The following is a 26,087-nucleotide window of genomic DNA, read 5'->3' as shown; positions in this document are numbered from 1 at the left end:
TCATAAGAGATCACTTAAATCATCATACTTTTCATTAATTAAATAAAAAGTATAACGTTTGAGAAAAGATAACTCTAGTTTTAAAAACTACATTAAAACGCTTTATGAAATTGATAAAAATGTATTTTTTGGATAGTGCTAATTTGAGATTTAAACGCGTTTTTTTAAATTAAAACAGCAGCTTTTGTTATTTGTTAGTAACTTGATCGTGTGACCAAGTTTTTATATATTCTACAATTAAATACTAATTTGTTTAATTTATCTTTATCGGGTGACATGTCTGGTTCATTCGTTTTATATTTGGAAAATTCGTTAATGGAACGCTCTGCCTGTTCTTGTCTATAAATGTCAGCAACTGACAAAAGTAGAATATATTGGAAATTACGATAATTAAATTTGATGGAAAAGTAAACAACAACCAATCCGATGATATTTCGTAGTTCAATTTAATGTAGAGCTCAATCAAAAAGAATTGTTTTTAGAGTGGCACAAAACGTTTGACTGAGAAGAATATATGACATCTGTTCCTTGTCCTTCTTGGTGGGGAACGTGGTCACTGATTTTTTAAACATTTTCCAGTTTCAGAACTGAAATCAGCGGCGGAATCGGGGAATCGATTCTATTGGTCCTCGGGTGACTAAGTTGACAACCAACTGATTTAATTTTAACATTTTGATTTTTATAAAAAATAAAATTAAATGAATCATTGACTCGAGGGGCTAACCAATCTAAGAAAGTCTGTACATCGAAAATTTAAAGTGGAATTTTTTTAAGAAATAAAAAGTAAATTTATCAAAGCATATATTTCTAAATAAAATTGGAAAGCTCCCAAGCTAATATTAAAAACAAGAATTAAACTGCGGCATTGTTTAAAACCATGAACAATATTTTAAAAGTGAAGCGAGAGTGTTGGAACTGATTCGAGAATTACCTTTTAATTGATTTTTAATTTAAAACAATCCAGTTTATTTTTTCAATAACATTTATGGTTAAGACCCCTGGTGCTATTAGTTTAACAAGATTTTCAACAATGTCGTTTATTCAATATTTAAAATAAATGAAACTAAAGACGGCGTGTGTGGATGTCTTCAACGCCATGCAGGTAACCTAGATATAGAGACAATGAAAACATTCACATTAGTATTATATTAACAAGGTTAGTTGATTTTGGAGAAGCGATTTCTACTTTAAGGACGTTAAATCTTCAGAAAAAGGCCAGTAAAATTAAAATTTTTCTGTCGGTTACAACAAAAGGACGACCGTCGCTGTTAAAAAAAGCAGCAATTGACAATCTTTCTTAAGATTGGCCCTTCAAATGGCGTGTTTTGAAAATCTTGAGCGGAGAGCTGCTTATTAGTGATTGTTTTTGATTAACATATATCATTAAGGCCTTTTCGTGAAAATTTAAAAATGAGCTTAAGTAAATTAAATTGTCCTAATTATTTTAAATCAATAGCTCTTCGGCTTCAAAAATAAAAATAATTTAAAATGAAAATAGCTTATATTCTAAATTATGGTTATATCTGGTAAGATAAAGTCGTGCTACTTTAGTTAAGAATAAAGCTGCGCTTACTTAAAGGTAACTGTAGTACCAAGTTGTTCTTACAAAAGCTTTGATATTTTTTGAGTTATTAACATTGGAAGCATGCGCAACGTTTAGTAAAACGTTCTATGAAATTATTTGTTGGTCTCAAATTTTATTTTGAAACTCAAAGCTTTGGAAAAGATAAATATTCGGAAAATATTAATTGAAATTTGCTCTTGTGGCTTCGCAAATAAGTGAAGTAATTAGTCTCGAAGGAGATGAAATTAATTCAATAATAGATTTGCATATTGAAGGATCTTACGCATAGTGCCATATCTCCTATAAGGATAACCATTTAGCTAGCTAACTATGACTGGTTTTACAAGGAAGTATTTTATAAGTGTTTTAAAGCCCGCATTTGCATCCTCAAATGTAGGCTTTGTCCCTAACAGTCTTTCCCTTTACTTCAGAGAGTTATCTCGTTGTTTTGGGCCAACGCTGCTCGGGAAGGTAGGGATGACTCATCCTCGCTCACGTCGTCCACCTTTGGAATTCTCCGAAAGTGGCGACCTCTGACCCGAAGGGTTAAGAGCGGGGTAAAGTTACCGGTGACGCTTACTATTGCACCACAGTGAATCCGCTTTCACCTCCAGCCAATTAGGTTGGAGACTGGTAGCGTCATCCGAGGGGCCCGCGATATAAGGGACGTCGGGACAAAGGACTAACTTTCTTGGTTACGGACTCCGACCTAACCAGTCATATCTTTTATATTCTCTCTTCTAGAGAAAGTTTAGTTGCTAGACCGTGTAATATTTTTTAAATATATATAAATATATTATTAATAAAGGGTATTTAACAGTTTGACCCTCGTACAAGGTTTAAACATAAGCCGACAATTTGTAGGCTTCACAGTGTTAGGAACATAACGTTCGTATATGTTCAAACGAATAACAAATTATATGTCTAATATGCAACTGCTTCCTCCTATATTATTAATAATATTACTAATTTTGAAAGTTCCCGAGATTTACCAGAATTTCTGCGCAGTTCTGATGAGCCCCAGTTTTTGAAGAGAATGAGAGTGAATTGAAACTTACCATTCATAAAAAAACAAAACTTTATGGGGGCAATTTTTTTTATAAATTGAATTTATCTAGAATTGTTTTGTTTGAAGTTTTATAACTTAGCTAAAATTTAATTGTTGGTTTTTTATTTAAACGCTAACAGTGCTAATTAAATCGATGATTTCATTTACCTGACTTATTCAACTGCTCCAGGCAATCCTTAATAAAAATAAATTAAAAATACAATTATTTTAAAATGAACGCCACAAGATTAATATTAAGAGAAACACCGTGACAGACAAACATAAAACGATTAAAATTAAATAGTTGATAATAATAAAATAAATTTTGAAACTCAAAAAACGTTATTGAAAAATAGAAAAAAAATAATTTAAATTTCTTTTTCAGTTCAAAGTCTAATGTCTTAAAACATAGAAGACCCAAAATATAACTGACATCCGTTCTGATTGCCACCAAAGCCATATCATATCAACTAAGTTTGCTACTTTTATTATGCTTTTTTTATTTTACCAGAAAATACTTAAGGCGTATCGATTTTGATCAAAGTTTGATTTACTCGCTCGGTAATTGGTAAAAGTTATTTTAAATTATTTTGTATATTTCAAAATAATCAAATCTAAAACTGTAGAATTTCTCAATTGTAAGTTATTACTAAATTTTTTCACTTGAAAATTATTCCAACTGCCTTGAACTTGAGCGATTAATGTCGCACAGTATTAAACTTTTATTCTTCGTTCACTGTTTAAAAATTAATTTTCTAGATTTTCGTCCAAGGTATAAGGGAACAAACTTAACCAATTATATTTCGACAAATGAACCTTACCTCTGCTGCTGAGCGAAAGATTTTCAATTCCTCTGGAAAGTTTTCAAATTCAGATTTATATTTGCTTAGCTCACATTCGAGGAGTTTTTTCTGTGAAAAGTTTGAAAAATGAAGGTTTTTATGGTTCGCTTGTAAAAACAATAATGTGTTTATTTTAACGGAGAATATTTAGCGTGCGTTCTTCAACCAAGTGATTGACGACGCCTCTCTGCTTCTAATATTTCCCCAATTTTGCCGTTTATGGTCGGTGGCTTATATTTTTTGCTGACTTTATAAACATTTGTATTGGAATTTATCTTGCATTATCAAAAGTAATGCGGAAGAATCAGCCATTGTAGAATCAAACTGAGCAATTATCACGCCTCAGGCACTAGACGAAATATGACAAAACCAACACTAAACGTTTTACAGTTAAATCCCGAGTAAACTAGTCAGGAATTCATACCTCTACTTGGAATGCTTATCGAATCAGATTTTCGTATCAATGTGGCTGACAGTTTTTTGACGACATTTTGTTAACTTAACAAACCACAACGCGAGAGGGGAGCGCGCGCCAAGGGGACTTTTTATCTCGTAGGCGGGGCCAAAGCCATCACAGTGATCTAACCGTACGCGATAAGGCAGGATAAGCATTCCAAGTAATGGTATGGATTCCTGGTCTAATAAATTAATTTCTGAAGCTCAGCGAATTATCCGCATTTAATATATCCAATTTAATTTTAAGCCAGATTCAAGTTAAGCAAGAAACATAATAGAAATGAATCTCATAGAATTGCATAAGCGACTTTAATCCTCATGCTGCAGAAAGCCAAAGCTGATTTGTGGCCGTACTTTGGCTAATGCCGATGGCGATATTGATGTACAAAATGATTTAATTAAAATAATGATTTTTTACTATGATCAAGTAGATTTCTACTTTTAAAATTTAAATTTCAGAAGCTCATCTCTTAACTTATTGAAGGAGATAGCCATTGATTGTTTTTAAACACTATTAAAAATTTAACTTTCTTTATTTAGCATTCGGGATTTCAGAGAGTTCTATCTTTAAAAACGTTACCTTCTTATTAGGTTTGTTCAGGGCTTTGCACATTCCTTTATCATCCAAATGGTATCCAATTTTAATTTTGCAGCTTACTGGTATAAAACCTCCCTGCGTCAAAAGAGCACGTATTAAATCATGGTTAGGATAGTGATATTTTAAAGAGCATAAACGTAACTGATAACCTATAAAAGTTACATTTTTAATTATATTGTCCAAATCTGTATTAATGAATTTGCCACTGCATTGCAACCTTTCTCTTCAATTGAATATTTATTACAAGAAAAAAATGTTTTTGAACCAAATATCGGATGAAAATTATTTTCGTTCACCGACAAGTTTTGGTTTTATTTGTAACAAATAATAAAATAAAAACATTCAGCTAAGCTTATACCCAAGATCTAAGTTGAGGTAAATTGCATAGGAGGGTGGTGGAAAGAACTTCATGCCACGCAGGCCAGTAGCTACCTACACTAACTATTATCGTTTACCGCAGTATGTTTTATGGAATGGGGAAAGCGAAGCCTCTACAAAAAATGTCTTAAGAAATCTTAAGAAAATCCAAGGAAGCTCGTAGTAGGCTATGGAGTTTTGAACGTTTGGAAAAACTACCTTAAGAACTCTTTGGGAAGTTAAAGGGAAGGTTTGTGAGAAATCGCTTTGGAATATATCGTGAAACTATTTTTTAAGATTTCTGAAAAAATTTAAATGGAAATTTTGAGAGGCAACGTTTAGACAAATATAGGGAAAATCGGTCTGTGAAAAGCGTATGAAAAAGGAAGGGAATTTAAGAAAAGCATTTGGTTTTACTGGCAAAATTAATCTGCACAACTCTTAGCATTAATTAAGTAAAGTTGTGAAAGAATTTAAGTTTGATTATATATCTATTTTCCGAAAGACAACGGCCCAATATTAAACTTTCTGAAGCCCAATTCACACTATACAATTAATTGGGCCACTTAATTGAAACCAACTAATTGTAAGCAAGAAAATTGAATAGTGTGAACAGAAAAATTGTAACCATTGTTCCAACTTTTTCTGTTCACACTGTACAATTTTCTTGCTTGCAATTAGTTGCTTTCAATTAAGTGGCCCAATTAATTGCATAGTGTGAACTGGGCTTGAGACATAGGAAAGATGTCAAATCGAAATAGATGGTAAAATTTTTTACATTCCGCAAAACAAATCCAAATATATAATCAATATTCAGTATCATTTATCTCTGCCTAAAATTCTTTGCGAAATATTTAAGGAAATGTGAAGGGAATTCTTCAGTAAACGTTTATGGAATGTTACGGAAATGTAATGGTAGTCTTTAGAATATACGTTTTAAAATAAAAATTCTTAAGGATTTCCGTAGAATGGATTTTAAACATTTCTAAAGAAACTCGTAAGACGTTCTCGGACGAGATGGGTTTTTTCTATGGTTATTTACTTTGAAGCTTGCGACCACCTAACTATGTTACAATGATGTTTTAATGCAAACATAATTCTTAAAAATGTAATACCGTGAGATATACGACCATCTTCTTTAGGAATTCAAAATAAAAAATAATCTTGCATGTGATTTCACCATTTATTTGCGATTAGGAATAGTTTCATTAAAACAGCACGAGTTCCCGATGATTTTTGATTACAACCATTAAGTCATAGTGCGTCAAAAATGCAAACTATATTTTACATAAATGTTGAATCTACACAACGATAAGGTTTCGTGACTTATTTTTTCTCCCAAAATCTAGCGATGACTGCAAACTATATTTTACATAAATGTTGAATCTACACAACGATAAGGTTACGCAAGATGACATGCTATTATCAAATTATTACGGGAGTAATAGGTATTGGAATACTTGCCCCGAAGCATTTTATTGTAAACTTCTGGTATTAGGGAATGTTTTTATCAGTAACAATTACAACGTAAATATATATCAAATATGTCTTTCCATAGAATGTCATATCGTCTCAACTGTTCGCTCCTAAGGGTTGCTCACGCTTGATTCGAAATGGTCAATTTTTTTCTTTTATGTTTCAAGGGTCTAACACCAACGTCACAATTTTAAGAAGTGGTCTTATGTCCTCGTATTATATTTACTCTGACTTTTGACTTTAGAGTCAGTTTCACGGTTTGAAGTTCTAGTTCCTATACTTTTGTCCATGTCCACGTAGTATATTTCTTGAGTAGATTTTCTCGAGGTAGATTTTTCTAAAATAGTTCATCTACTTGAAAAAAAGCCTCGTTTTCTCGTTGCAGTTTGTCTTGAATGTACAATGGAGCCAAATTAATCTGATAAACACCGACCGGTGGCTCTCTTAAATATTCTAATGTTAAACGAGGGAAACGGGGAAAATGGTTTACTTCGATATGTGCCCATCTACCATTTCGTCTGTGCAATTGCTCTACCTCGACATAAGCTTTTACGACATTAGCAGTTTGCGCTTTTTCGAGGATTGTCCGCGCCAGTTCTACTTTAGCGCCTTCCATCTCTATTGTACCGTGATAACGATTCATAATGCCTCCAGCTATGCGGTAAAAATCTCCAAGATGAACTACGTGCGTTATTTGTATTGTGCCACCGCACAATTTAAACTTAGATTTGTAATGCCTACTTCTAGACTCAACGACCCATCTGCATTTTGAAACTTATCTGGATTCATTGGCTTCTTCCGTCAATAGTTGTCTTTCGTGTGGTCTTATTAGAGAAGGCATTTTATACGTATTTCCATCTCGTTCCAATAAAGAAAGAATATTCCTGTACCCTCTGTCAACGATTAAAATGTCATTGTCTTGAAACCAGTTTCTCATTTCGGCGGCGTCATTCTCAAACTACTAGCGTCGTTTTTTCTGGAGTCTGAACATTTAGAATGTCTTCATCCGTACCAACAATTAAAGCAGGCTTTAGTAGATGTCGGCGCTTGTGCACGCAATATGACTGGCGCAAAACTCTGAAATTGCTACTTTTGGGAATGTAGGTGTAAGTCCCATCAATACAAACAATCGCTTGGCGCATTTCTGGTTCCGGGTTGTATAATTCATTCGCAAAATCTCTTACGTGATTACGTATAAAAAAAGCCTCTCGTTATTGCGTGAAACCCAATGTTCGATGGTACGAAATTAATGATTTCTGAAACTTTGCGATGGTTAGACTAATATTTTGCCTACATGAATAGTTGAATAATACCGACAGAAATTCATCTGACAGCCCTTGTCGTAATTTGCATAAAAATACCAAGAGATCTTTCTTTGAAACATATCTTTGAAACGCCCCTTCGATTACAGGATCGCAGTAAGTAGACAACTCCCTAAATTGTTCCTTAGTTATTGGCGAAATAGATTTGAACTCTTCATCGGAAAAGCTATCTTCGCCACGAAATCGCCAATCAGCACAATTTTTAGTTGTGACCCGAAGACACGAAAGAAATATCGACAGTTGATGCCCGTTGAAAAAATACGGTCTGCTTATGAACCTTATTCCTGGTGACAAATACTGGAAAATATGTCCTCTCTCGTCAAGATGTATTTGACAGCACCTTAGTAGTTCCGGAATATAAATGTCCCTCGCGAGATAAACTTGTACTCAACACTCATTTGATAGAACATGAACACCTTCAACGGCGTTACAAAACAAACAAGTTGAATTTTGTGTTTGCGTTAATACATTTAGCCTTAGGCAAAATGGGTCGTTCCCTAACACCCGAATTTCATTATTAATTGATCGCAGACAGTTTATGCATAATCTCGTAGCATTGGCAACTTCCATAGCAGGACGGCCAGCTGCTTCCCGCCGAGCAATAGCATTGTCACGTTTAAGTAAATGTTCTTCGGAATCTATACGAGCCATTTGTCCCGCATTATTTAGAATATTACATATATACGTAGCAGTTAAGTCGGTTTCTCTTAGCCATTTCAAGTGACGAATTTATAAGATTAAAAGATTAAACACTTAATATAAATTCAAAAGAAGAAATTATTAATCGTAAAATAACCAATTATTAAAAAATCTAAATCAAACTTTCCAGCCTTGCTAAGCCAAAAACCGATATGCAGTATTTTAGAAGTATTTTCTCCTAAATAGATAGTGGTTCTATACAAAATAAAATCAACAAAATGAGGTGTTATATACAAAACTTAAATGACAATAATATTCAACTAGCGCTGATTACATAAAACATAAATACATGTACACGATTAATGATTAAAAAACACTCTGACCACTAGTTACAAAGCAACACAGGGTAATATATTTTTCAGAATAACGTTTGAATTACAACATTATTGTAACGTTGTTAGGTGGCCACGAGGTTCAAAGTAAATAACCATTGAAAAACCATCTCGTCGGAAATTGAACTCAAAACGCGCAGAAAAAAAACCATGCGGCCGACATAACTTCTTACGATAATATGTAAAAAAACATTTAATTAAAGTGGTATTAGTCAATTAAGACTATACTATACTCGCGACTACCACTTTAGGACCCGCTTGAGGATGAACGCTAGATTTTTGAAAATATTTTTCCATTGAAACAGCGAGATCTATCTACATGCCAATTTTCAGAAAAATTCACGGAGAGCACATTTCCTTATAAAACGTGCGGGGTCCGTTGGAATTGATGTTTGCTAAAATAAAATTGGCTTTACGTTTTGCTGGCAGAGCTTAGGCTTTACGTTTTGCTAGGGTAACATATATAACATATATAAATATTTTTGTATTTCTCTATTCGTGTCTTTAAAAACCAAATCGAAGACAAGTTTGAAATCTAATGCAGTTTGATACATATATTCATATTCTTTTCATTTATTGCTTTGAAAGTGAATTTTAGATATTCTTATTTAAAAATGTGACGAAAGACAGAAAAATAACTTTTCTATCGGATATTTGAAAAACAAACCTTTTTACAAAGAAAATACTCCATCAAGGTCATTAAAACTAAACATATACCTTCGTAAGCCCGTGACAGCTTGAAATGGGACCCGTTTTACGGCTTTTCAAAAAAAATGAGTCATTAATCCGCGTTTTGATATTTTTATTTTTAACTAGCTTATTTCAAATATTTAAAATAAATATCATTATATAGCTTTAAAAACATTTTTTATATTTAACATTATTGGTAAAGCATTTCTCAAAAATTTAGAAATTGTTATAAATTTCGAATATTTGACTTTTGTGATAGTTGCCATTCAATATATTTCAATAGAAAGCAGCCTCTGGGTCTTACCAAAGAAGTATTTTAATAAATATTTAAAAGAAACCCTTTTACAATATTTAAAAGTTGTCTATTTATGATATCTCCGTAATGGGAATGAAAGCTGGGCCAGTTCAAGGTTATTTTATTTGCGAAGATCGGTAAGAGATTGTGACTTCTTATTTTGTTTTCGATTCTTCCGTTATTTGTCTCATTTGAATGGAACTAATCTCTTTCATAAGAGGCGCATCTACTACTTCTTTTTTAGATATAAATTTCCACCGATCACTTTTTAAAATATAAATCCGGTAACGTCTGTGTTAAGTACGCTTACTTACCTTGTTCGTGCCTCGTTTTGTTTCCATGCAAGATATTAAAAACAACCATACATCTTTCGCTTCTGAAAAAGAACGCCAGTAAAAATCTGAAGTACGAAATAAACCAGAGCAAAGCTGAGTCTAATCGTTTACGGTTTGAGAAAAGGTAGCTAACAAACCGATTTTATTTGGCGCTATCGCGTATTTCTTTTAGATTGTTCTAAAACAATACCATTGTTTGTCAATAAAAGCGCGTTTCTTAATATAATATTTATCCAGGAAAAACCGCATTTGATAGGCTTCGCTTTGAAGCATTATTTTCAAAAAGCGATATTTCTAGCACTCGATTGAAAAATCCTCATTCAGTGAATAAAAATTATTAGTCACTCGATCGGTTTCGTTTCAATGTTCGGGCGGCGATTACCAGACAAATTGATATTGACTTAAGGAACATATTGACCAATAAATTCAAGTTCACCAATTCATAGAACAAAAAGTTAAATCAAATGAAAAATACGGAACGTAGTTTGAATTTTAAATATGGAAAAGTTAATAATATCTCAGTCAACCTGAACCCACGACGCACAGTCTGCAACGCGAATTAATATACAGGGTCTTTTTTTTGCTCGGAAAAGTGTTTTTTTTCAAAAACTATTAATAGTACCGATTTCAAATTTGGAAGGTCAATTCTCTATACCGGGGGACATCAGTTTGATAAATTTGAGCGTTTTCGGTAATGTTTTTCACCAATTTTGCAAAATTATTTTTCGACCACTAGGTGCGAGATAAAAAATTTCTATTATAAAGTTGTAGGCCGTCATCGAAAACCCTTAAAAATTGTTCACTCGACGAAAAACAACTTATTTATCAGTGAAAATTCGAGCTTGAAAAATTTACAAGTTGGTGAAGCCAAATTACGATTGTTTGAAACGATAATTGAAAAGGGAACAAGTCTAATACAAACGTAGTAGAGTTTTCACACTTGAAAAAATGTACACGTTTGGTTTTTAAATGCAGATATTTTATTCACATAAATTTTTACAAAACATTTTCAATAATATCACCATTGGCTGCAACACAGGTTTGTGCGCGGACAATTAAGTTCTCAAACGCTTTCTCTACCATTTCTGGTGTGACGTCTCGGCAAGCACTGATTATTCGTCTAATGAGTTCCTCCCTAGTTTCAATGGGCGTGGCGTATACCTTTGCTTTAACGAATCCCCAGATATAATAATCCAGCGGTGTTAGGTCAGGTGACCTTGCTGGCCAATGCACTGGACCATTTCTCCCTATCCACCTTTCAGGAAACTCGTTGTTGAGGTGCTCAGTTACTTGCCGGGAAAAATGCGGAGGGGCGCTATCTTGCTGAAACCACAACTGACGTCTTTCAGCCAATGGAAGGTCGTCGATTGCGTCACTCAGTTCGTTCTGTAGAAAATGTAAATACCTTTGGCCGTTGAGGTTCGTCGGCAGGAAAAAGGGACCAATCAAACGGTTTCCAACAAGTCCAACCCAAACATTGACCCGTTCAAATTGAACCTGGTGATCATATTCAAAACCCCAATGTGGGTTGATGTCAGACCAAAGATGGCTGTTTTGATGATTAAAGGGCCCATCTCTAGAAAATGACGCTTCGTCGGAGAACAAAACATGGCGCAAAAATTGTCTATCTTCTTGTACAGCATTTAGTAACCAGTTGCTAAATTCATAACGTCTTTGATGGTCTCCGTCAATTAGTCCTTGGTGGAGCGTAGCTCTGTATGGGTGATAGCGATTCTTACGAAGAATTTTCCACACACGATTTGCAGAACAACCCAAATCAGCAGTGGCGTTAGCTCAACTGTGACGAGGATATGCCACAAAGTACGCGAGTACATTGTTCTCGAAGTCTAAATCCGGTTGACCCAATCCGCGAAACCTAGGTTGCAAGTTACCAAATTGATTGAAATCGTGAATTGCTCGTCTTACTGTATTTACAGATGGTGCTCCATTTGGATGTCTTTCTGCGAAGATTTCAGTCACTCTTCTAAGGTTTTGCGCTGCTTCTCCATAGTAAATGGCAACTATCTCGGTACGCTCAGCTACTGAATAACGAGGCATTGTTCGAAATATTATCAAACACTGATATTAATCTCCCAAAGTTTTCCTATAGCCTCGTGTTTTTTAAATCCGGTCGTTTTTTTAACCAAAGTTTCAACTGGATTAGGTAATTCGGTTTCAATTATCGTTTCAAACAATCGTAATTTGGCTTCACCAACTTGTAAATTTTTCAAGCTCGAATTTTCACTGATAAATAAATTGTTTTTCGTCGAGTGAACAATTTTTAAGGGTTTTCGATGACGGCCTACAACTTTATAATAGAAATTTTTTATCTCGCACCTAGTGGTCGAAAAATAATTTTTCAAAATTAGTGAAAAACATTACCGAAAACGCTCAAATTTCTCAAACTGATGTCCCCCGGTATAGAGAATTTACCTTCCAAATTTGAAATCGGTACTATAAATAGTTTTTGAAAAAAAACACTTTTCCGAGCAAAAAAAAAGACCCTGTATACTAAGTTTTGTTTAATTTTGACTTCTGACACTTTACAAAGCGTGGGAGCTTAAGAAATATGACAATGAACAATTTTGGTCCTTTGACCAGGCTGAGCAACATATTTTAATTAGAAATAAATCAGTAGAAAGGCATTTCCAATGTACGTTTCAATAAAACATCTTTAAGGTAATCGCCCAGAAAGAATATTTTCGACAGCCAGGACACGCAAATTACTGATTATATAGTGCTTGTTGAAATAATGGAAACTTTTCACATGTATACGGTATGCAACAAGTGCTTCCTTTTAACCCGGTATCTTTTCTTTTGACATCCTGAGGCTTAGAAAAAACACGACGTTCAGTAAATTGCAGGTCCTGGCTCTAGAAATATTACTTCTTGACGATTTCCTTGAAAATGTTTTATTTAAGCCCCTATTGAAGAAGTTCAATTGCTTGGATTTGGTATAAAAAGTTGATTTGGAATTAATTTCACTTCCAAACAACTTCAGAACCACCACCTTTTGGAGAGATTGCATTTTAACTTTAAGAAGAAGATGCAGCTAACTTTTACTTTACTTACTATGAAAAACAGATGTTGAAATTTACAGTAGAAATATTTTGACAATATTTTTACGCACGTTAATTAAAAACAAACCCCATTTTCATATCAATAAAAACTGAAATCAATAACTCTACATGAAAACCAAAATGAAGTCAGAAAACAAAATTGTCAAATGCTGACCGTGACGGCGGATCTTTCGCCTATATACTGATTTAATTAAATTTGAGGTAAAGGTGAAAGATATCAAACCACTTGGTATTGGTAATTTCATTATTTTGCTACTTATTTACCAAAATTTCGGGCCTTCGACGAAGAATTGTACCCTTAAGACTGCTTTTTTACTGAAGATGGTGTAAAAGATACACCTTGGCAGACAATCTAAGAGTTTACGAAAAACATTTTTCCAATTGAATGAGACAAATTTTGAGCCGCGATCAGTGGCGGTCTAAGGGGGGGCGGGGGTAAGCGGGGGGCGGTACGCCCGGGTACCAGGGCAGTAGGGGGGTGCCATCGGAGAAGCTCGAGGGGGGGGTGCAAATCAGAACGATTAAACTTGAAGAAGACGGACCCGTGGAAACTTCTGCACGGTCCTGGGGGGTGTCACAAAACACTGCCAACGCCCCGGGGACCCAGCCTTCTTAAGCCGCCACTGGCCACGATGTTGTGTATGTTTCGCTATTTAACGGTTTTATAAGTAGCATTGTAAACTGCCCCGGTGGTTACTTCACTCCAAAGAGATGGGCAGTATACTTCTGGTCGTATTCGGAAAGTAATAGTTTAAAAGAATCTTACCGCAATATGCTTGCGATATGGCTTCCAGATCTTCGTCATATTCGTGTCCTTCTTCAACTGCTAAATACACTTGGACTAGAGACAGTAAAATCAACAGCAAAATACATTTGTAACGATATGGCGGCATTTTATTTTCTAAATGATTTTTACGAGCACGGAAGCGAAGTTATTATACATTCGAATGTAGTCTTACGAATATATCATTTGCTCACTTTAATTAATATGCTATTGTTATAGAACACAACAATTCTTCCAACATTTAAATCGTTAGAGCTGTAAAATATATTACTAACAGCTGTTTTTTTGTTATGAAAAAGAGGAACTAATTCACAAAGGAAGAAGAAAAACCGTTGTTTTTTCGGGTATTATTAAGTCATCCTCTATTAATATTGAGCGACTAGCGTAACATTTTAAATGAAATTAAATTTAAAAAAATAATTTTTCCAACTACATTTAGGGTCACAGTGCATTAACACTCTTAAAAGAAACGGTTTTCAAATAGTATATGAAGAGTCTTAAATATATTAAAAAACACATTCTTTAGAACACTCGTAAGTGTTTTTGTTCCAAAGTAGTAAAGTACCCTAAATTGGGAATTATCACACTTGAAAGAGAGTATTGTAGAACACTAAAGGGAGTAGTGTAATACTACAAACTAAAGGTAATCGGTTAGAAGTTATTACAACCCTGAAGATAGTAGTTTAATACCACAAACAGTGTAGTAAAGTATCCAAAATGGAGCATAAAGCACCCAAAACAGTGTAAACAAACTAACTAAAACGAAAAATGCTATTCACGGTGTAGGATAGCATATTTTATAAACCTGTTAAGTGTAAAATATGACACAAGAAAAAACACTAAAAGTTTAAAACTAAATCTTTTTTTAAAAGTGTTCTAAACTCGGGCAACTCTCTAACAGTTCCTCATTGGATCTGTGGAAGAATATATATTTTTGGAAATTTCACTGGGGAGGTTTTAATAAACAATGAGTTGTTTAACACATGCGTTAACAAGATATATTCAAAGTATATTATAATATTTTTATTAGGAAAACACTTGACGCGATAGTTTTCTCTCTTTTATATCAACAGTATCAACGATATTATAATCATGAGAGCTTAGCGAGGTTATATTTATATGATAAAATTGAAAGTTTATTGTCAACTACAGGACAATAAACCATGTTTGCTCAGCTGCAGCTCGTTTAACGTTTGTAAGCAAAAATTGACCTTTTTATTGATTTAATAGTGATTTCGATTAAATTAGATGATTAAATATCTCTCGGTTGCTAGCTCTAAGGTTCTTTTTTGAAAAGTTGGATGAATATACGAAAAAAACTCTTTTTGAAGTGCCTTCTTTTCTCCGAGGGCCCCCTTTTTTTACGAGCCGCTGTTTTATTAGACCCCCTTAAGATGGAATACTTTGGGCCACACCGCTAAGTTTTAATTGAACGATGTCGGCCCCGGTCTTTTTCTTCTTTGGGGAATATGTTTTATAGCCCGCCTCGGACCCCTTTTTTTGTCAACCCTAAGGGTTTATTAGGTCGACCCTTTTGTGTATCTATTCACAACTATTTTCGCCGACAAACACTTTCCCCCTGTAACATTATTTTCAAACACTTTCACCACGTGCAAAGCTATCCGTCTTACGGAATATCCCCCCTAAGGGGCAAAAGGTAGCTAGTAAATTGCCCTTAGCCACGGCCGTAAAATACGCAGCGGGTGTCCTCCCTCGCTAGCTAAAAGTGTCGTTTTGAAAAAAAAAGAGCCGAGTGTATTATAAAAACGGTTTATTTGTCTATGACATTAAATTTACAGTACATTTTTTTTCTAATAGAGAATGAAAAAACGCTTAAAGGTAAAACAATTTATTTTTAATATATTTATTGTTTGTAGAGACCATGACGAATAAATTGAACATATTTTGGTTGGCAACTGTTTCTTTAAAATCTTCAATAATTTTTAATGCCGTTACGTAATTGGTAGCGTAGCGTACAACGGTATCAAACCTTTCATGTTCAACTGATAGAAATAAATTGTTTGGTGCGCATGGTTCTTTATACAATATTTCGTAAATATTACGATAATTATCGGTTATCACGTGACCCATTAATTCGAATAGTTTTTGGCTCACTTATGTATTTATGATATTTCTCGCAACGATTTGTTTTTTCGTATATCAACATATTGTGGTCAGGCCTACTTGTTCATTTATCTCTGCTTATCGCGAGTGACACTTGAACGTATATCTTATCTCGTTTTTATCATACGGAATAAGTTGAAATGATGTAAAAAGTCATAACCTGGGCGGCGCGCGTGCGCGGATTTCCCGGGGGACGCGGTCTGGGACGCGGCGCGGTTAATTTAAATTCAAATGAAAACATAGATTTAAGTATTTTGCGCGGTTAATTTGAATTTGAAACATGGATTTGAGTGTTTTGACGTCATTGAATATTCGTTGTTAAAGTAACGTAGAATGGAAATATTTTTAAACTTCATTTTAATATCATTGTAGTACTTAAATATGCTTGGCACTTGAACCTATATCACGATTATTTCTTAAAACGAATATATATCTAAACTCTACTTTTAATGCAACAAAATACAATGCCGATATTCAAATATTTAAAAATGCTTAATTAATGTACTAAGTTACGTTTAAAAGAAACTTTTGTAACAATCCCAATATGTAAATATAGGTATAAAAATACGATAAAAACAACTAACCTATATTTTAAATACGGTAAATTTAAAATACCTAATTAATGTACTAAGTTACGTTTAAAAGAACCTTTTGTAACAATTCCAATTTGTAAATATAGGTATAAAATACGATAAAAACAACTTACCTATATTTTAAATACGGTAAAATACAACTCTTATACACAAATATAGTCGGATAGATACTATAATATATTTCAGATATTCAAATACATAGAGAAACAGTACAAACACATATACATTCTACTTTTAATGCAACAAAATACAATTCCGATATTCAAATATTTAAAAACACTTAATTAATGTACTAAGTTACGTTTAAAAATTGAACCCATTTCACGAGTATTTCACCTAGGTGAGAGATAGCGCACGCGTGCGCGGATTGGGGCGCGGTTAATTTAAATTTAAAACATGGATTTTGTTTAAAAGTGACGTCATGGAATATTCGAAGTAGCTGTTAAAGAAAATTAATTTTAAACCCCATTTAATGTAATTAAGTGTCTATTTTAATCAATAAGATAGAATCGTTAAGTACTTTGCGGGTATAAAAAGAGGGAAAACATTGAAGTTAAATTCCATTTAAGAAAATGTTTGTTAAAGAGCATCGAATCTGAATTTTACCAGTTTCTTGCGTAAGACGAGTAAACTGAAATTGTATTAAATTTTTCAAATGGTTCTGAAGCCCTTCAAATGATCGATTTATTTTTTTTAAATACTAATGGGCTAGCGCCTCGTAGGAAGGGCCCTTTTCTAAACTAGCGCTTACTCGGAATATTCTTTTGGCGTCGCCACTGATTTAGCTTGGGAGAGGATGTAGGAAACGAATGGGAAAAGATTAAAGAACAAGTTTTTTCGTGAAAGCAGTTATTCTATTTATTTTAATTTTCTAAAAATTTTCTCTTAACTAAAATTTAAATAAATGAGTTTTGTAAACCAATTTATTATACAATTTATTTTTTTTGGGATAAATTAATTCTTAGGGTTTATGTTACATAATTTTTTGTCACAGATGTAATTTATTTATTTTTTATTTGTTTATGATATGTCTGAATGTCATGTTAATTCTTGGGCTTACAGCAGCTGGGCAACGTGGCACCGAATGGAACCAAAAATCATTTGTGGGCGGGTGCATTAGAAGTAAAGATCCGTCCTCCAGTTTCAGTGTTTTCGTGTTGTGGATGGATGCCTTCGTTTGGTTTAATCTTTGTCGTATCAAATCTTTATGCCGTAGTATAAAATCTCTTTTCTGCCCCAATGATATGGACGCAATGGGAACGTTTTTGTCAAGGTCAGGCTCGTTATCCTGATGTTCCCCTATGTAATCCTTCCCATCTTTGTAACGGTTTACTAAAACAAAGTTGAAGTCAGCTCCGGCTATTTTGGACACTAGTTTGCATAGTTCTTTCAGCACTGGTGGCCACGGTTTGGCAGGAAACGTGTTACCAGAATAACTATACTTCAACCCATCGTTTCCGAACGCCACCTGTAGACGTGGAATCTCGCGCCATTGTCCATTGATTTTAACCTGAGACATTCGACCACTGAAATAAATAATTTGTTTTTCTAAAAAAAACAATAGTTCTTTTGAAAATTCTTTGTCCAAGAGATTGTAGTATGATAATCTAACACTTTCGCCAACAATTGAATTGAATTGAGTTTTCAAAATTTGATTTGTACGCATATGCAACGATGATAAAATTTTTCTTTCTTCCGAAAAATTGCTGGAATATTTCCTATGAAATATGTTAATATTAATATTGGTACAAGTTCAATGACGAAGAAATTGAACTTAAAGGCCGAGATCCTAAATTTGATTTTAAAGTACACTAATTTAACCACTAAGATTTATTTTGACGAGTGCCAGTTTGAATTGTATGACCGTCAGCTCTGACTTCTGTGACCATTGTAGATCTCAACATAACATATAAATTAACCACCAAAATTTCGATTAATCGCAAATATTGCGGTTAACCGTTTATTTACGGATATTATCCGTGAATAAACAACGATTTCACATGCAAAAAATAATTTATATTTGTGGTTAAGTGTAGGTTATGGATAAAAATAAAATAAACGGTTAATTTTTATCGAAACGCCGAGCTCTAGACCATTGTACTTAACTCATAGTTGGTGCCATAAGTCTATAATATGTTTCAATAAGTGTGTCACTTTAAGAAATATTTTTAACTGAGTTACGTCATCACGGTAAGAAAACTTTCCCCTAGCGAGGCGCTGATAAAGGCCACACACTACACGATAACGAGCGGACGCAAACAGGATATGTTTTGCGTATAAAAATAAGAAGTGACAGACTTATGAATCAGTGGCGTAGCCAGAAACTCGCCAAAGAGGGGGTCTAAGTATGTTAATGTTAAGAGGGGGGTTGAGAAGGCGGTTAAAATTTAGTACAGTCAAAGGTAGGCCCAAGGTTGGACACTGAACCCCCCCCCCCTTGTCTACGCCACTGTTATGAATCAATATCATAAACTTATGTTGGTACGTATAACCTATTCAAGATTTTTAAGAATTTCCTTTCAATCATTCAAACACGTCTAAATGAGTGGAGCTTTAAATTTGAACACGATAATTCGAAGGTGATCTCGGGATTTAAGAAATCCTTTGTTTAAATACGGTAAAATCTCCTTACATTGTTTTCTTTGTCGAGCTTGACACCATGTCATCACAGACCGCCTCATTGCTTCTCTTTTTTGAGTCATTCAGTCGATGAACACCGAAAAGTTTTTCATACAAGATTCGACCTAAAAATCTTAAATTTTAAATAGTTTTTATGAGATTGCTTATTAATATCTTAATTCAATTGGTATTACTTATGAAGTTTGGCCCCAATTCTTTGGACTACCAGGTGACCGAAAACGGCGCGGATACTTCCGGTCCATTTTCTATACACACTTCAAATTGCGCCCATCCAAGATGTTTTGGGTCCACAGTTTTAGGCGACAGTTTTGCATCCCTCGTTGCCTTCCAAAGCACCAAAGTAGTTTCATTTCCATTAACATCTTCAACCACTTTGGCTGTTGTCCAAACGGACCCTATCTTTAGAACTATCTCCCTAAAATATGGAAAGAATTATAATCGGTTTTAATAACTAAAACCTTTAAAAAGAAGAAAAAGGAAATAGGGATTTGGCACTCTATATCGATATTAGATAAGATCACCTATAACTAGACTATCCACTTAAAAATAATATGGGTGGTAATTAAACAACAATTATTATATTCGAATAACTGAATTTTGTACACTATATCCAACAAATAATTAGGTTTTTCAAAGAAATAAATGTGTTCAACTCCATCCCAGTAACTTACTCAGAAAAGTGATTTTAAAATTATAGGCATGCGGTAAACTCAACTACGTTATACTTTATTAGTAAAATACGCCTAATATATTAAAATGTTATTTTCAGGACGCGCCAATTTTTAAATAATTAAAATATTTAAGGAATGCAGTTCTACTTACATTGATCAAACAAACTCCAAGGTTGATAACTATGATAACCACTTAACTAGGTTTTAAGATGTAGCTTTGTATAAAAAATAAGCTTTAAATAACCCAGAAAATCAAATCAGAACTTCACAAGTAAACAAAATACAATTCGGTGGACGGTATTTATGCGAGTGGTTTCCGGTCAATTTTCCCCCGCGCGTCACTATTTTCTTGGTAGTTTAGCAACTCTTTCATTGGATGATCCCCGTAACCAATGATAGAGAGAAATAAAATAAGCGTGCCCACTCCCGCTTTAGCCTTTAACCTTGAACTAATATCCGTTATTCGTTCAAGCTTTAAGTGCGCGAGGGGGGAGGTCTCCGAAAAATGTTTTTGGGGACACAATTTCTACGACGAAACTCTGTGCCGATCCGTTCACTGTAATAAAAATATTGTCTGTGCCTAGTAAAAGTTAAAATTGCAATATATTTTCTACTTAAAAACTAAACTACCTATTGTTTTAGTATCGGACTTGGTAGTAAACCGGATCGTTTGGGCTTACGCACAATTTTTAAGGCAGGGAAATACTAGCTAAAAATAGCATTTTTGCAAATACACGATTTCCACATGAATTAAGAACTACAAACATTTCTAAACGAACTAACAGTCAAATTCCTATACACAGAAAAAACTGCGTTTAGCCTTTGACGACAATTTTAGCACCACCTAATCACATATATTTCCAACACATATTTAAATGGTTTAAAACCTAAATTCATAGAGGTTTTTTACATAAACGCCAAAATTGTAAACACTTAATTAGTGTTTATGATGCGTCGTTAAACGTTTATTTTGGCAACGAATAAGACAAAAAACGTTTTTCTAAACATGCCGTTAAATTGTGATCTTATATGTTTTGGGGGATATGTATACAGAAAAAAAAACCACGTTTAGCTTTTAAATACATTTTTCGCATAAACGCGTTGACAATCTATACACTTAAGTTACTAAACATGTTTCTTTATTTATCAGTGTTGCATAAACATGTTTAAGTTTCAGATGTGTTTAAAAAAGTGTTGCATTTTGTCATTTAGAAAAAAATTTATATCCTAAACATTGTTTTTTTTTTTTCAAATAAAGTTTAATTTATTTTTTGTTTAGAAAAGAAGGGAAAGGACAGATAGAACAGCCTCTAGAGGCGGCGGGGTGGCACTAATGACCTCAAGCCTCTTTAAAGCAACCAAACTCCAGCTTCCAGATATTCCTCACCTGGAACTGGTAGGTATTCAGATAGCGTGGGGGCACGCCAACCTGCAAGTAGTTTCAGTCTATAATCCTAAGGGTAATGCGTCACGAAGCGAGCTAACTCTTCTGTCGTCACAGCTAAAGGCTCCGTTCCTCATACTAGGCGATTTCAACGGCAGACACTATCAATGGGGTGATCAGATTGTAAATAGTCAAGGAAAAGCTATATCGGATTGGCTACTGGCCAACGCCAATATGGTTCTCTTAAACGATGGGTCTCCTACGCGAACTTCTACCAACAATAATTCCACAATGATTGACCTGTCCATTGCAAGCTCAGATATTGCCGCTGCGCTAAATTGGCAGACGCTGCTAACTGGAACAAGCGACCATCTCCCGATATTGATAAAACTACCCACCACTCATCCAAAAGCGCCACCAACAAGGCCACGCCGCAAGTGGTTCTACAACCGTGAAAATTGGGCGGATTTCACCAAGGAGGCCGACTACATTGCGCGAACTACCCCACGGCTTCTAACCACGTGGGAAGTAATCCGAGAAGTAATCACCCACCTAGCAACCTCACATATACCATCAAGCACCTCAGGGAATTCTCAGAACCACCAAGTAAAACCACCGCGGTGGTCACAGTCCATCGCCTCCAGTCAGAAAAGGGTAAATAAACTTAGAAGACAGCTTGTTACTCATCCCACTCAGGAAAACAAGATCATATTCAAACGGGAAAGGGCACGACTGCGACGCCTAGTCAAAAGAACACAATCCCAAAGCTGGCAAAATTATTGTAACACGATAGGATCATCTACTAAAGCAGGCGCCGTCTGGAGGAAGATCAAGTGGTATACGAAAGGCTCTCAACCCGTTTCTACAACGCCAACGATTAAAACCCCTAATGGACAGCTGACGACATCGGCCCAGGAGACTGCTGAGGTTCTGATTTCATATTACTCATCTCTATATTACACAGACAACCCGTTATCCCACAACCCATCGACAAGATCTCCTACCAATATACAAAACCAGCAATTCAACGACTCGTTTACATGGCGCGAATTCCAAACAGCCTGGTTGTCACTGAAAGATACCGCACCGGGCAAGGATGACATCACAAACCATATTCTGAAATATCTACCAGACACCTTTCTGCGACTGTTGCTACAATTTTGTAATGTATGTTGGTCGACAGATACATATCCTCATACATGGAATGATGCAATACTACTGCCGTTTGCCAAACCAGGGAAGGATCCCCAGGAACCAAGCTCGTTTCGCCCAATTGTCCTCTAATTCGCTTTAAAGAAGCTATTTGACAAGATGGTGGAAACTCGATTCCGTTTTCTGTTGGAATCAGACTCCCGGCTATCCCAAGAACAAACTGGCTTCCGGAAAAGTAGAACCCCCTTGGAGCACCCACTTCGTATCAAGGACACAGCCGAGGCTGCCCTCAGTACAAAACAATTCATGGCAATAGTATTTCTAGACCTCAAGGATGCTTTCGGCAGTATATCCACCGAAAAGCTATGTAGTCTGCTTGAAAGCCACGGATATACCGGCCACATATTCAACTGGATCAAAAACTTGCTCTCCGTCCGGAAAGTTCAAGTCTTCCTCAATGGAACACTCTCCCACCCGGAAGCCTTTAACATGGGACTCCCACAGGGAAATCCGCTAATCCCATTGCTGTTCAACTAGCCATTGATGGCATATGCCGCGATCTTCCACATAATACTTCAAAAGGTCTGCATGCAGATGACATAGCGATCTGGTCGACTAGCTCCAGCCTAACTCACCTCCAACGTGAAATTCAGATGGCACTGAATATGATAGCGTTATATATGGACAAATGGGAACTACATCTGCAATACTCGAAATGTACCTACCTCATAATTACTCGGAAAAGAAGAACAGACAATGATTTCCAACTACATATTGATGGGACCACCATACATGAAGTATCCTATTGCAGATACCTCGGCATTATTTTCGACGAGAGACTTTCATGGAACAAACATGTGGAGCAAACCGTTATACAATGCCAAAAGCGGCTTAACCTCCTAAAAGCCATTGCTGGAAAGACCTGGGGAGCGTCTCACAAGGCACTGGCGGCCATATACCTTCAATTTATTCGCCCAAAATTAGACTACGGGTCGCTCTTATACTCATCTACAAGCAACAAAAATATTCACCGAATGCAGGCAGTACAAAACGCAGCCCTGCGAACTATTCTAGGTGTTCCACCATCCACCCCAATAGCTGCTCTCCACAGCGGTTGTGGCATCTTGCCTCTTCAGGACAGATTTCGAGAAAAGGAAGCCCTATATTTAGCGCGTCTATTATCAGTCGACGCGAACTACGACATAAAGGAAGTGCTTCTACCCAGACTTCCATCAATACACAGACAGCCTCTACCCAACAGACTGCTATACATTCAAGAGAAAATACGTCCAAACATGCCACAAATAGCCCTCGCACAAGCCGAAGACAAAGCCGCAGTGGAATCGCCACCGTGGGAGTCGGTAGACCATACCCACAGAATTCTGTCAAAATGGCTCATCGGGACCAAATCAGACCTCTCTAATGCACAGATGTACCAAGAATTTCACTTCAATCTGGACCGGTGGACACGGAATCCAAGCAAGACCACATTATACACAGATGCCTCCCTCTCCATCAGAGACGGACCTGGCGGGATTGGGATATTCTGTCAAGATCTTAATATCAAGACAGCAATTAGGGTAAACAGCGGCCACGATATCTCCCGGCTCGAACTCCTAGCTGTTCACTACGCACTAGCATTAGTTACTCCACACACTACTAATGTAGTCGTTTGCTCTGACTCCCAAAGCGCCCTGGCAAAAATTGTATCACATTCCTCCGCTGACTGGCTAATCACAAGCATTACACAGACGCTGACAACACATCCCGACATATCACTGATATGGTGTCCGTCCCATTGCCGGATTGATGGATACGAGGAAGCGGATTCGTTAGCTAAACAAGCAGCGACCACTGCGGCCTACGATTCAGCGATTTTTCTGCCTTTCACAAAGACGACACTACAAAGACTTCATAAAAACGCATTCCGCAAATATTATACAACTACGTGGGCCGCAACTTCCGAAGCCAAGCTCCAACCACTCCGCCAGGAATTCTTCGCCCCCCCCCAACCGCTAGATACCGGGGACATCGGTCTCGTTGCGTCTTAGTCAATCTCTTTCTATGTCGCCGCTTCCCTACACGGCAGCTCATACATCGTCTCCACGACAAAACCATATCCCCATCATGCACGACATGCGGGGTCACGGAAGATATTGAACATGTCGTCATCAGCTGCAAGAGGTTCGCCCATCTGCACAGCGCTATACAACACAGCCTGCCGATCAATACCCCTTTTGACATTAACCACATCCGACACGCCATATACCTGGGGAATTTACTTCTCCTAAACTCCCTTCTAGCTGTTCTGAAACTTTATTGCAGACTAAATAACAGATATCCATTCCACAAAGATCGACAATAATATTTCATTACGCAGATGCAGTGTAAAAAGCTTTCGCTGAAAGCAGTGCTGCCGCGGCGCAGATCTCCGATGGCAGCAGGATGGGACCTCTTCAGGCCAATAGCCACGGCTATACCTCCCAACTCGAACACCCTCATACCACTGGATATAACTATTAAATTCCCTGAGCATACCTACGGACGAATCTCGGGAAAACAAGAACTAATGGAAAAAGGCATACAGGTGGCAGCAGGGGTCATAGATCCGGACTTCAGGGGAAACATAGCCGTTCTCCTCTATAACATCTCGACGGAGCCTATTCAGATAACATCAAACCAAGCTATTGCTCAACTAATCTGCACGCTTATGCCAGAAGACATGTCGCTATCCGAAGTCCACTCCCTTGACACCACCGAACGCGATGCCAAGGGCTTTGGCTCATCGGGGACTTGATGCTCTGAACTGTCAACGTAGCTACGTCTATGCATAGAAATTAAAAGATCGCTACCATTCCTTCCAATAGAATTTCTGTAGATGACTCCTAACACACCACACCGAAAAAAAAAACAAAAACAAAAAAAACATATATTCTTACTATTTTGTACTGTGGGTGAGAGGACTATTTGTCCCATGCACCGTCATTGAATAAATAAAAAAAAAAACAAAGAAGGGAAAAACGCGTGGCAATATTTCAACTTTTTATTCTACCACTAATGAAGACTCGCGGGCCGAAAGGTCTCTAGTTACCATAAAGCTCTAGACACCCAGTAAAATAAAGATTTTGCATTTCCCCTCTATTCTAAACAAAAAATAGTATTATTGTACCACAGCTACAAAGCATTTTTCAATTTATAAAATGTACTACACATGCAGCAAATTAAAGACACTTCAAGGAAATTTAAGGTAAGTAAATCTAAGACGTTCAAAACAAAAAAGAACATATAAAATAAAATGTACAAAATTTAAAATAAAAACTAGTACAAAGCTATCTATTTAATGAATAGAGGCGCTTTTTTAGTGAGTTTCTCCATTGATATTTCGACTAATAATGTCGCTCCCAGAATAATTTTAATTTTGATCGATAGAGCATTTACAGGTGTACTAATAACGTTAATTTCATTAACCTCTCCCTTGTCAATTTTTATAAAATTCAAATAGAATACTACCCTATGCCGGGCATGGTCCCGATAACGGCGCGTTTTTGGGTAAGCTTACGTCATTGATATTTCGATCAATTATGGCGCTCCCAGAATAAAATGTATTTTTAACGATAGAGCATTTAAAGGTGTACTAATAACGTA

General features: G+C 35.9%; 3 protein-coding genes and 2 pseudogenes across 3 annotated transcripts; 3 read left to right on the top strand and 2 right to left on the bottom strand.

Moving 5' to 3' along the window:
• Positions 1-909: 909 nt before the first annotated feature.
• LOC149956339 (uncharacterized) lies at positions 910-13,987 on the bottom strand. The gene is made up of 6 exons (XM_090166865.1): positions 13,861-13,987; positions 9,994-10,055; positions 4,491-4,583; positions 3,434-3,523; positions 2,781-2,808; positions 910-1,107 (listed from the first exon to the last, which is right to left on the bottom strand). The coding sequence occupies exons 1-6, from the start codon at positions 13,985-13,987 to the stop codon at positions 1,064-1,066; spliced, it is 444 nt and encodes a 147-aa protein (XP_090022991.1). The 3' UTR covers positions 910-1,063.
• Positions 13,988-17,607: 3,620 nt separating this feature from the next.
• Positions 17,608-18,114, bottom strand: LOC149956338 (DNA oxidative demethylase ALKBH2 pseudogene; annotated as a pseudogene).
• A 4,487-nt stretch (positions 18,115-22,601) lies between these two features.
• Positions 22,602-22,979, top strand: LOC149956337 (uncharacterized). The gene has a single exon (XM_090166864.1). It carries the CDS (start codon positions 22,602-22,604, stop codon positions 22,977-22,979), a length of 378 nt encoding a protein of 125 aa, XP_090022990.1.
• Positions 22,980-23,107: 128 nt separating this feature from the next.
• Positions 23,108-24,493, top strand: LOC149956336 (uncharacterized). Its single transcript, XM_090166863.1, has one exon. The coding sequence runs from the start codon at positions 23,108-23,110 to the stop codon at positions 24,491-24,493; it is 1,386 nt and encodes a 461-aa protein (XP_090022989.1).
• A 329-nt stretch (positions 24,494-24,822) lies between these two features.
• On the top strand, positions 24,823-25,239 carry LOC149956335 (uncharacterized; annotated as a pseudogene).
• The last annotated feature ends 848 nt before the right edge of the window (positions 25,240-26,087 follow it).

The sequence above is a fragment of the Leiobunum rupestre genome, chromosome 2, assembly GCF_980474605.1.
Source record: "Leiobunum rupestre chromosome 2, qqLeiRupe1.1.hap1, whole genome shotgun sequence".
NCBI classification, from domain to species: domain Eukaryota; kingdom Metazoa; phylum Arthropoda; class Arachnida; order Opiliones; family Sclerosomatidae; genus Leiobunum; species Leiobunum rupestre.
This window is presented reverse-complemented; position numbering and strand designations above follow the sequence as displayed.

What these genes read in the sequence shown, in the direction of transcription:
- LOC149956339 (XM_090166865.1), bottom strand. Translation starts at nt 13,987, where the DNA reads ATGCCGCCATATCGTTACAAATGTATTTTGCTGTTGATTTTACTGTCT. An exon ending in CATATCGCAAGCATATTGCG is followed by an intron (nt 10,056 to 13,860) that starts GTAAGATTCTTT and finishes GTTCTTTTTCAG; the next exon opens with AAGCGAAAGATGTATGGTTG. An exon ending in TGAACAAACCTAATAAGAAG is followed by an intron (nt 3,524 to 4,490) that starts GTAACGTTTTTA and finishes AACTTTTCACAG; the next exon opens with AAAAAACTCCTCGAATGTGA.
- LOC149956337 (XM_090166864.1), top strand. Translation starts at nt 22,602, where the DNA reads ATGGTGGAAACTCGATTCCGTTTTCTGTTGGAATCAGACTCCCGGCTA.
- LOC149956336 (XM_090166863.1), top strand. Translation starts at nt 23,108, where the DNA reads ATGATAGCGTTATATATGGACAAATGGGAACTACATCTGCAATACTCG.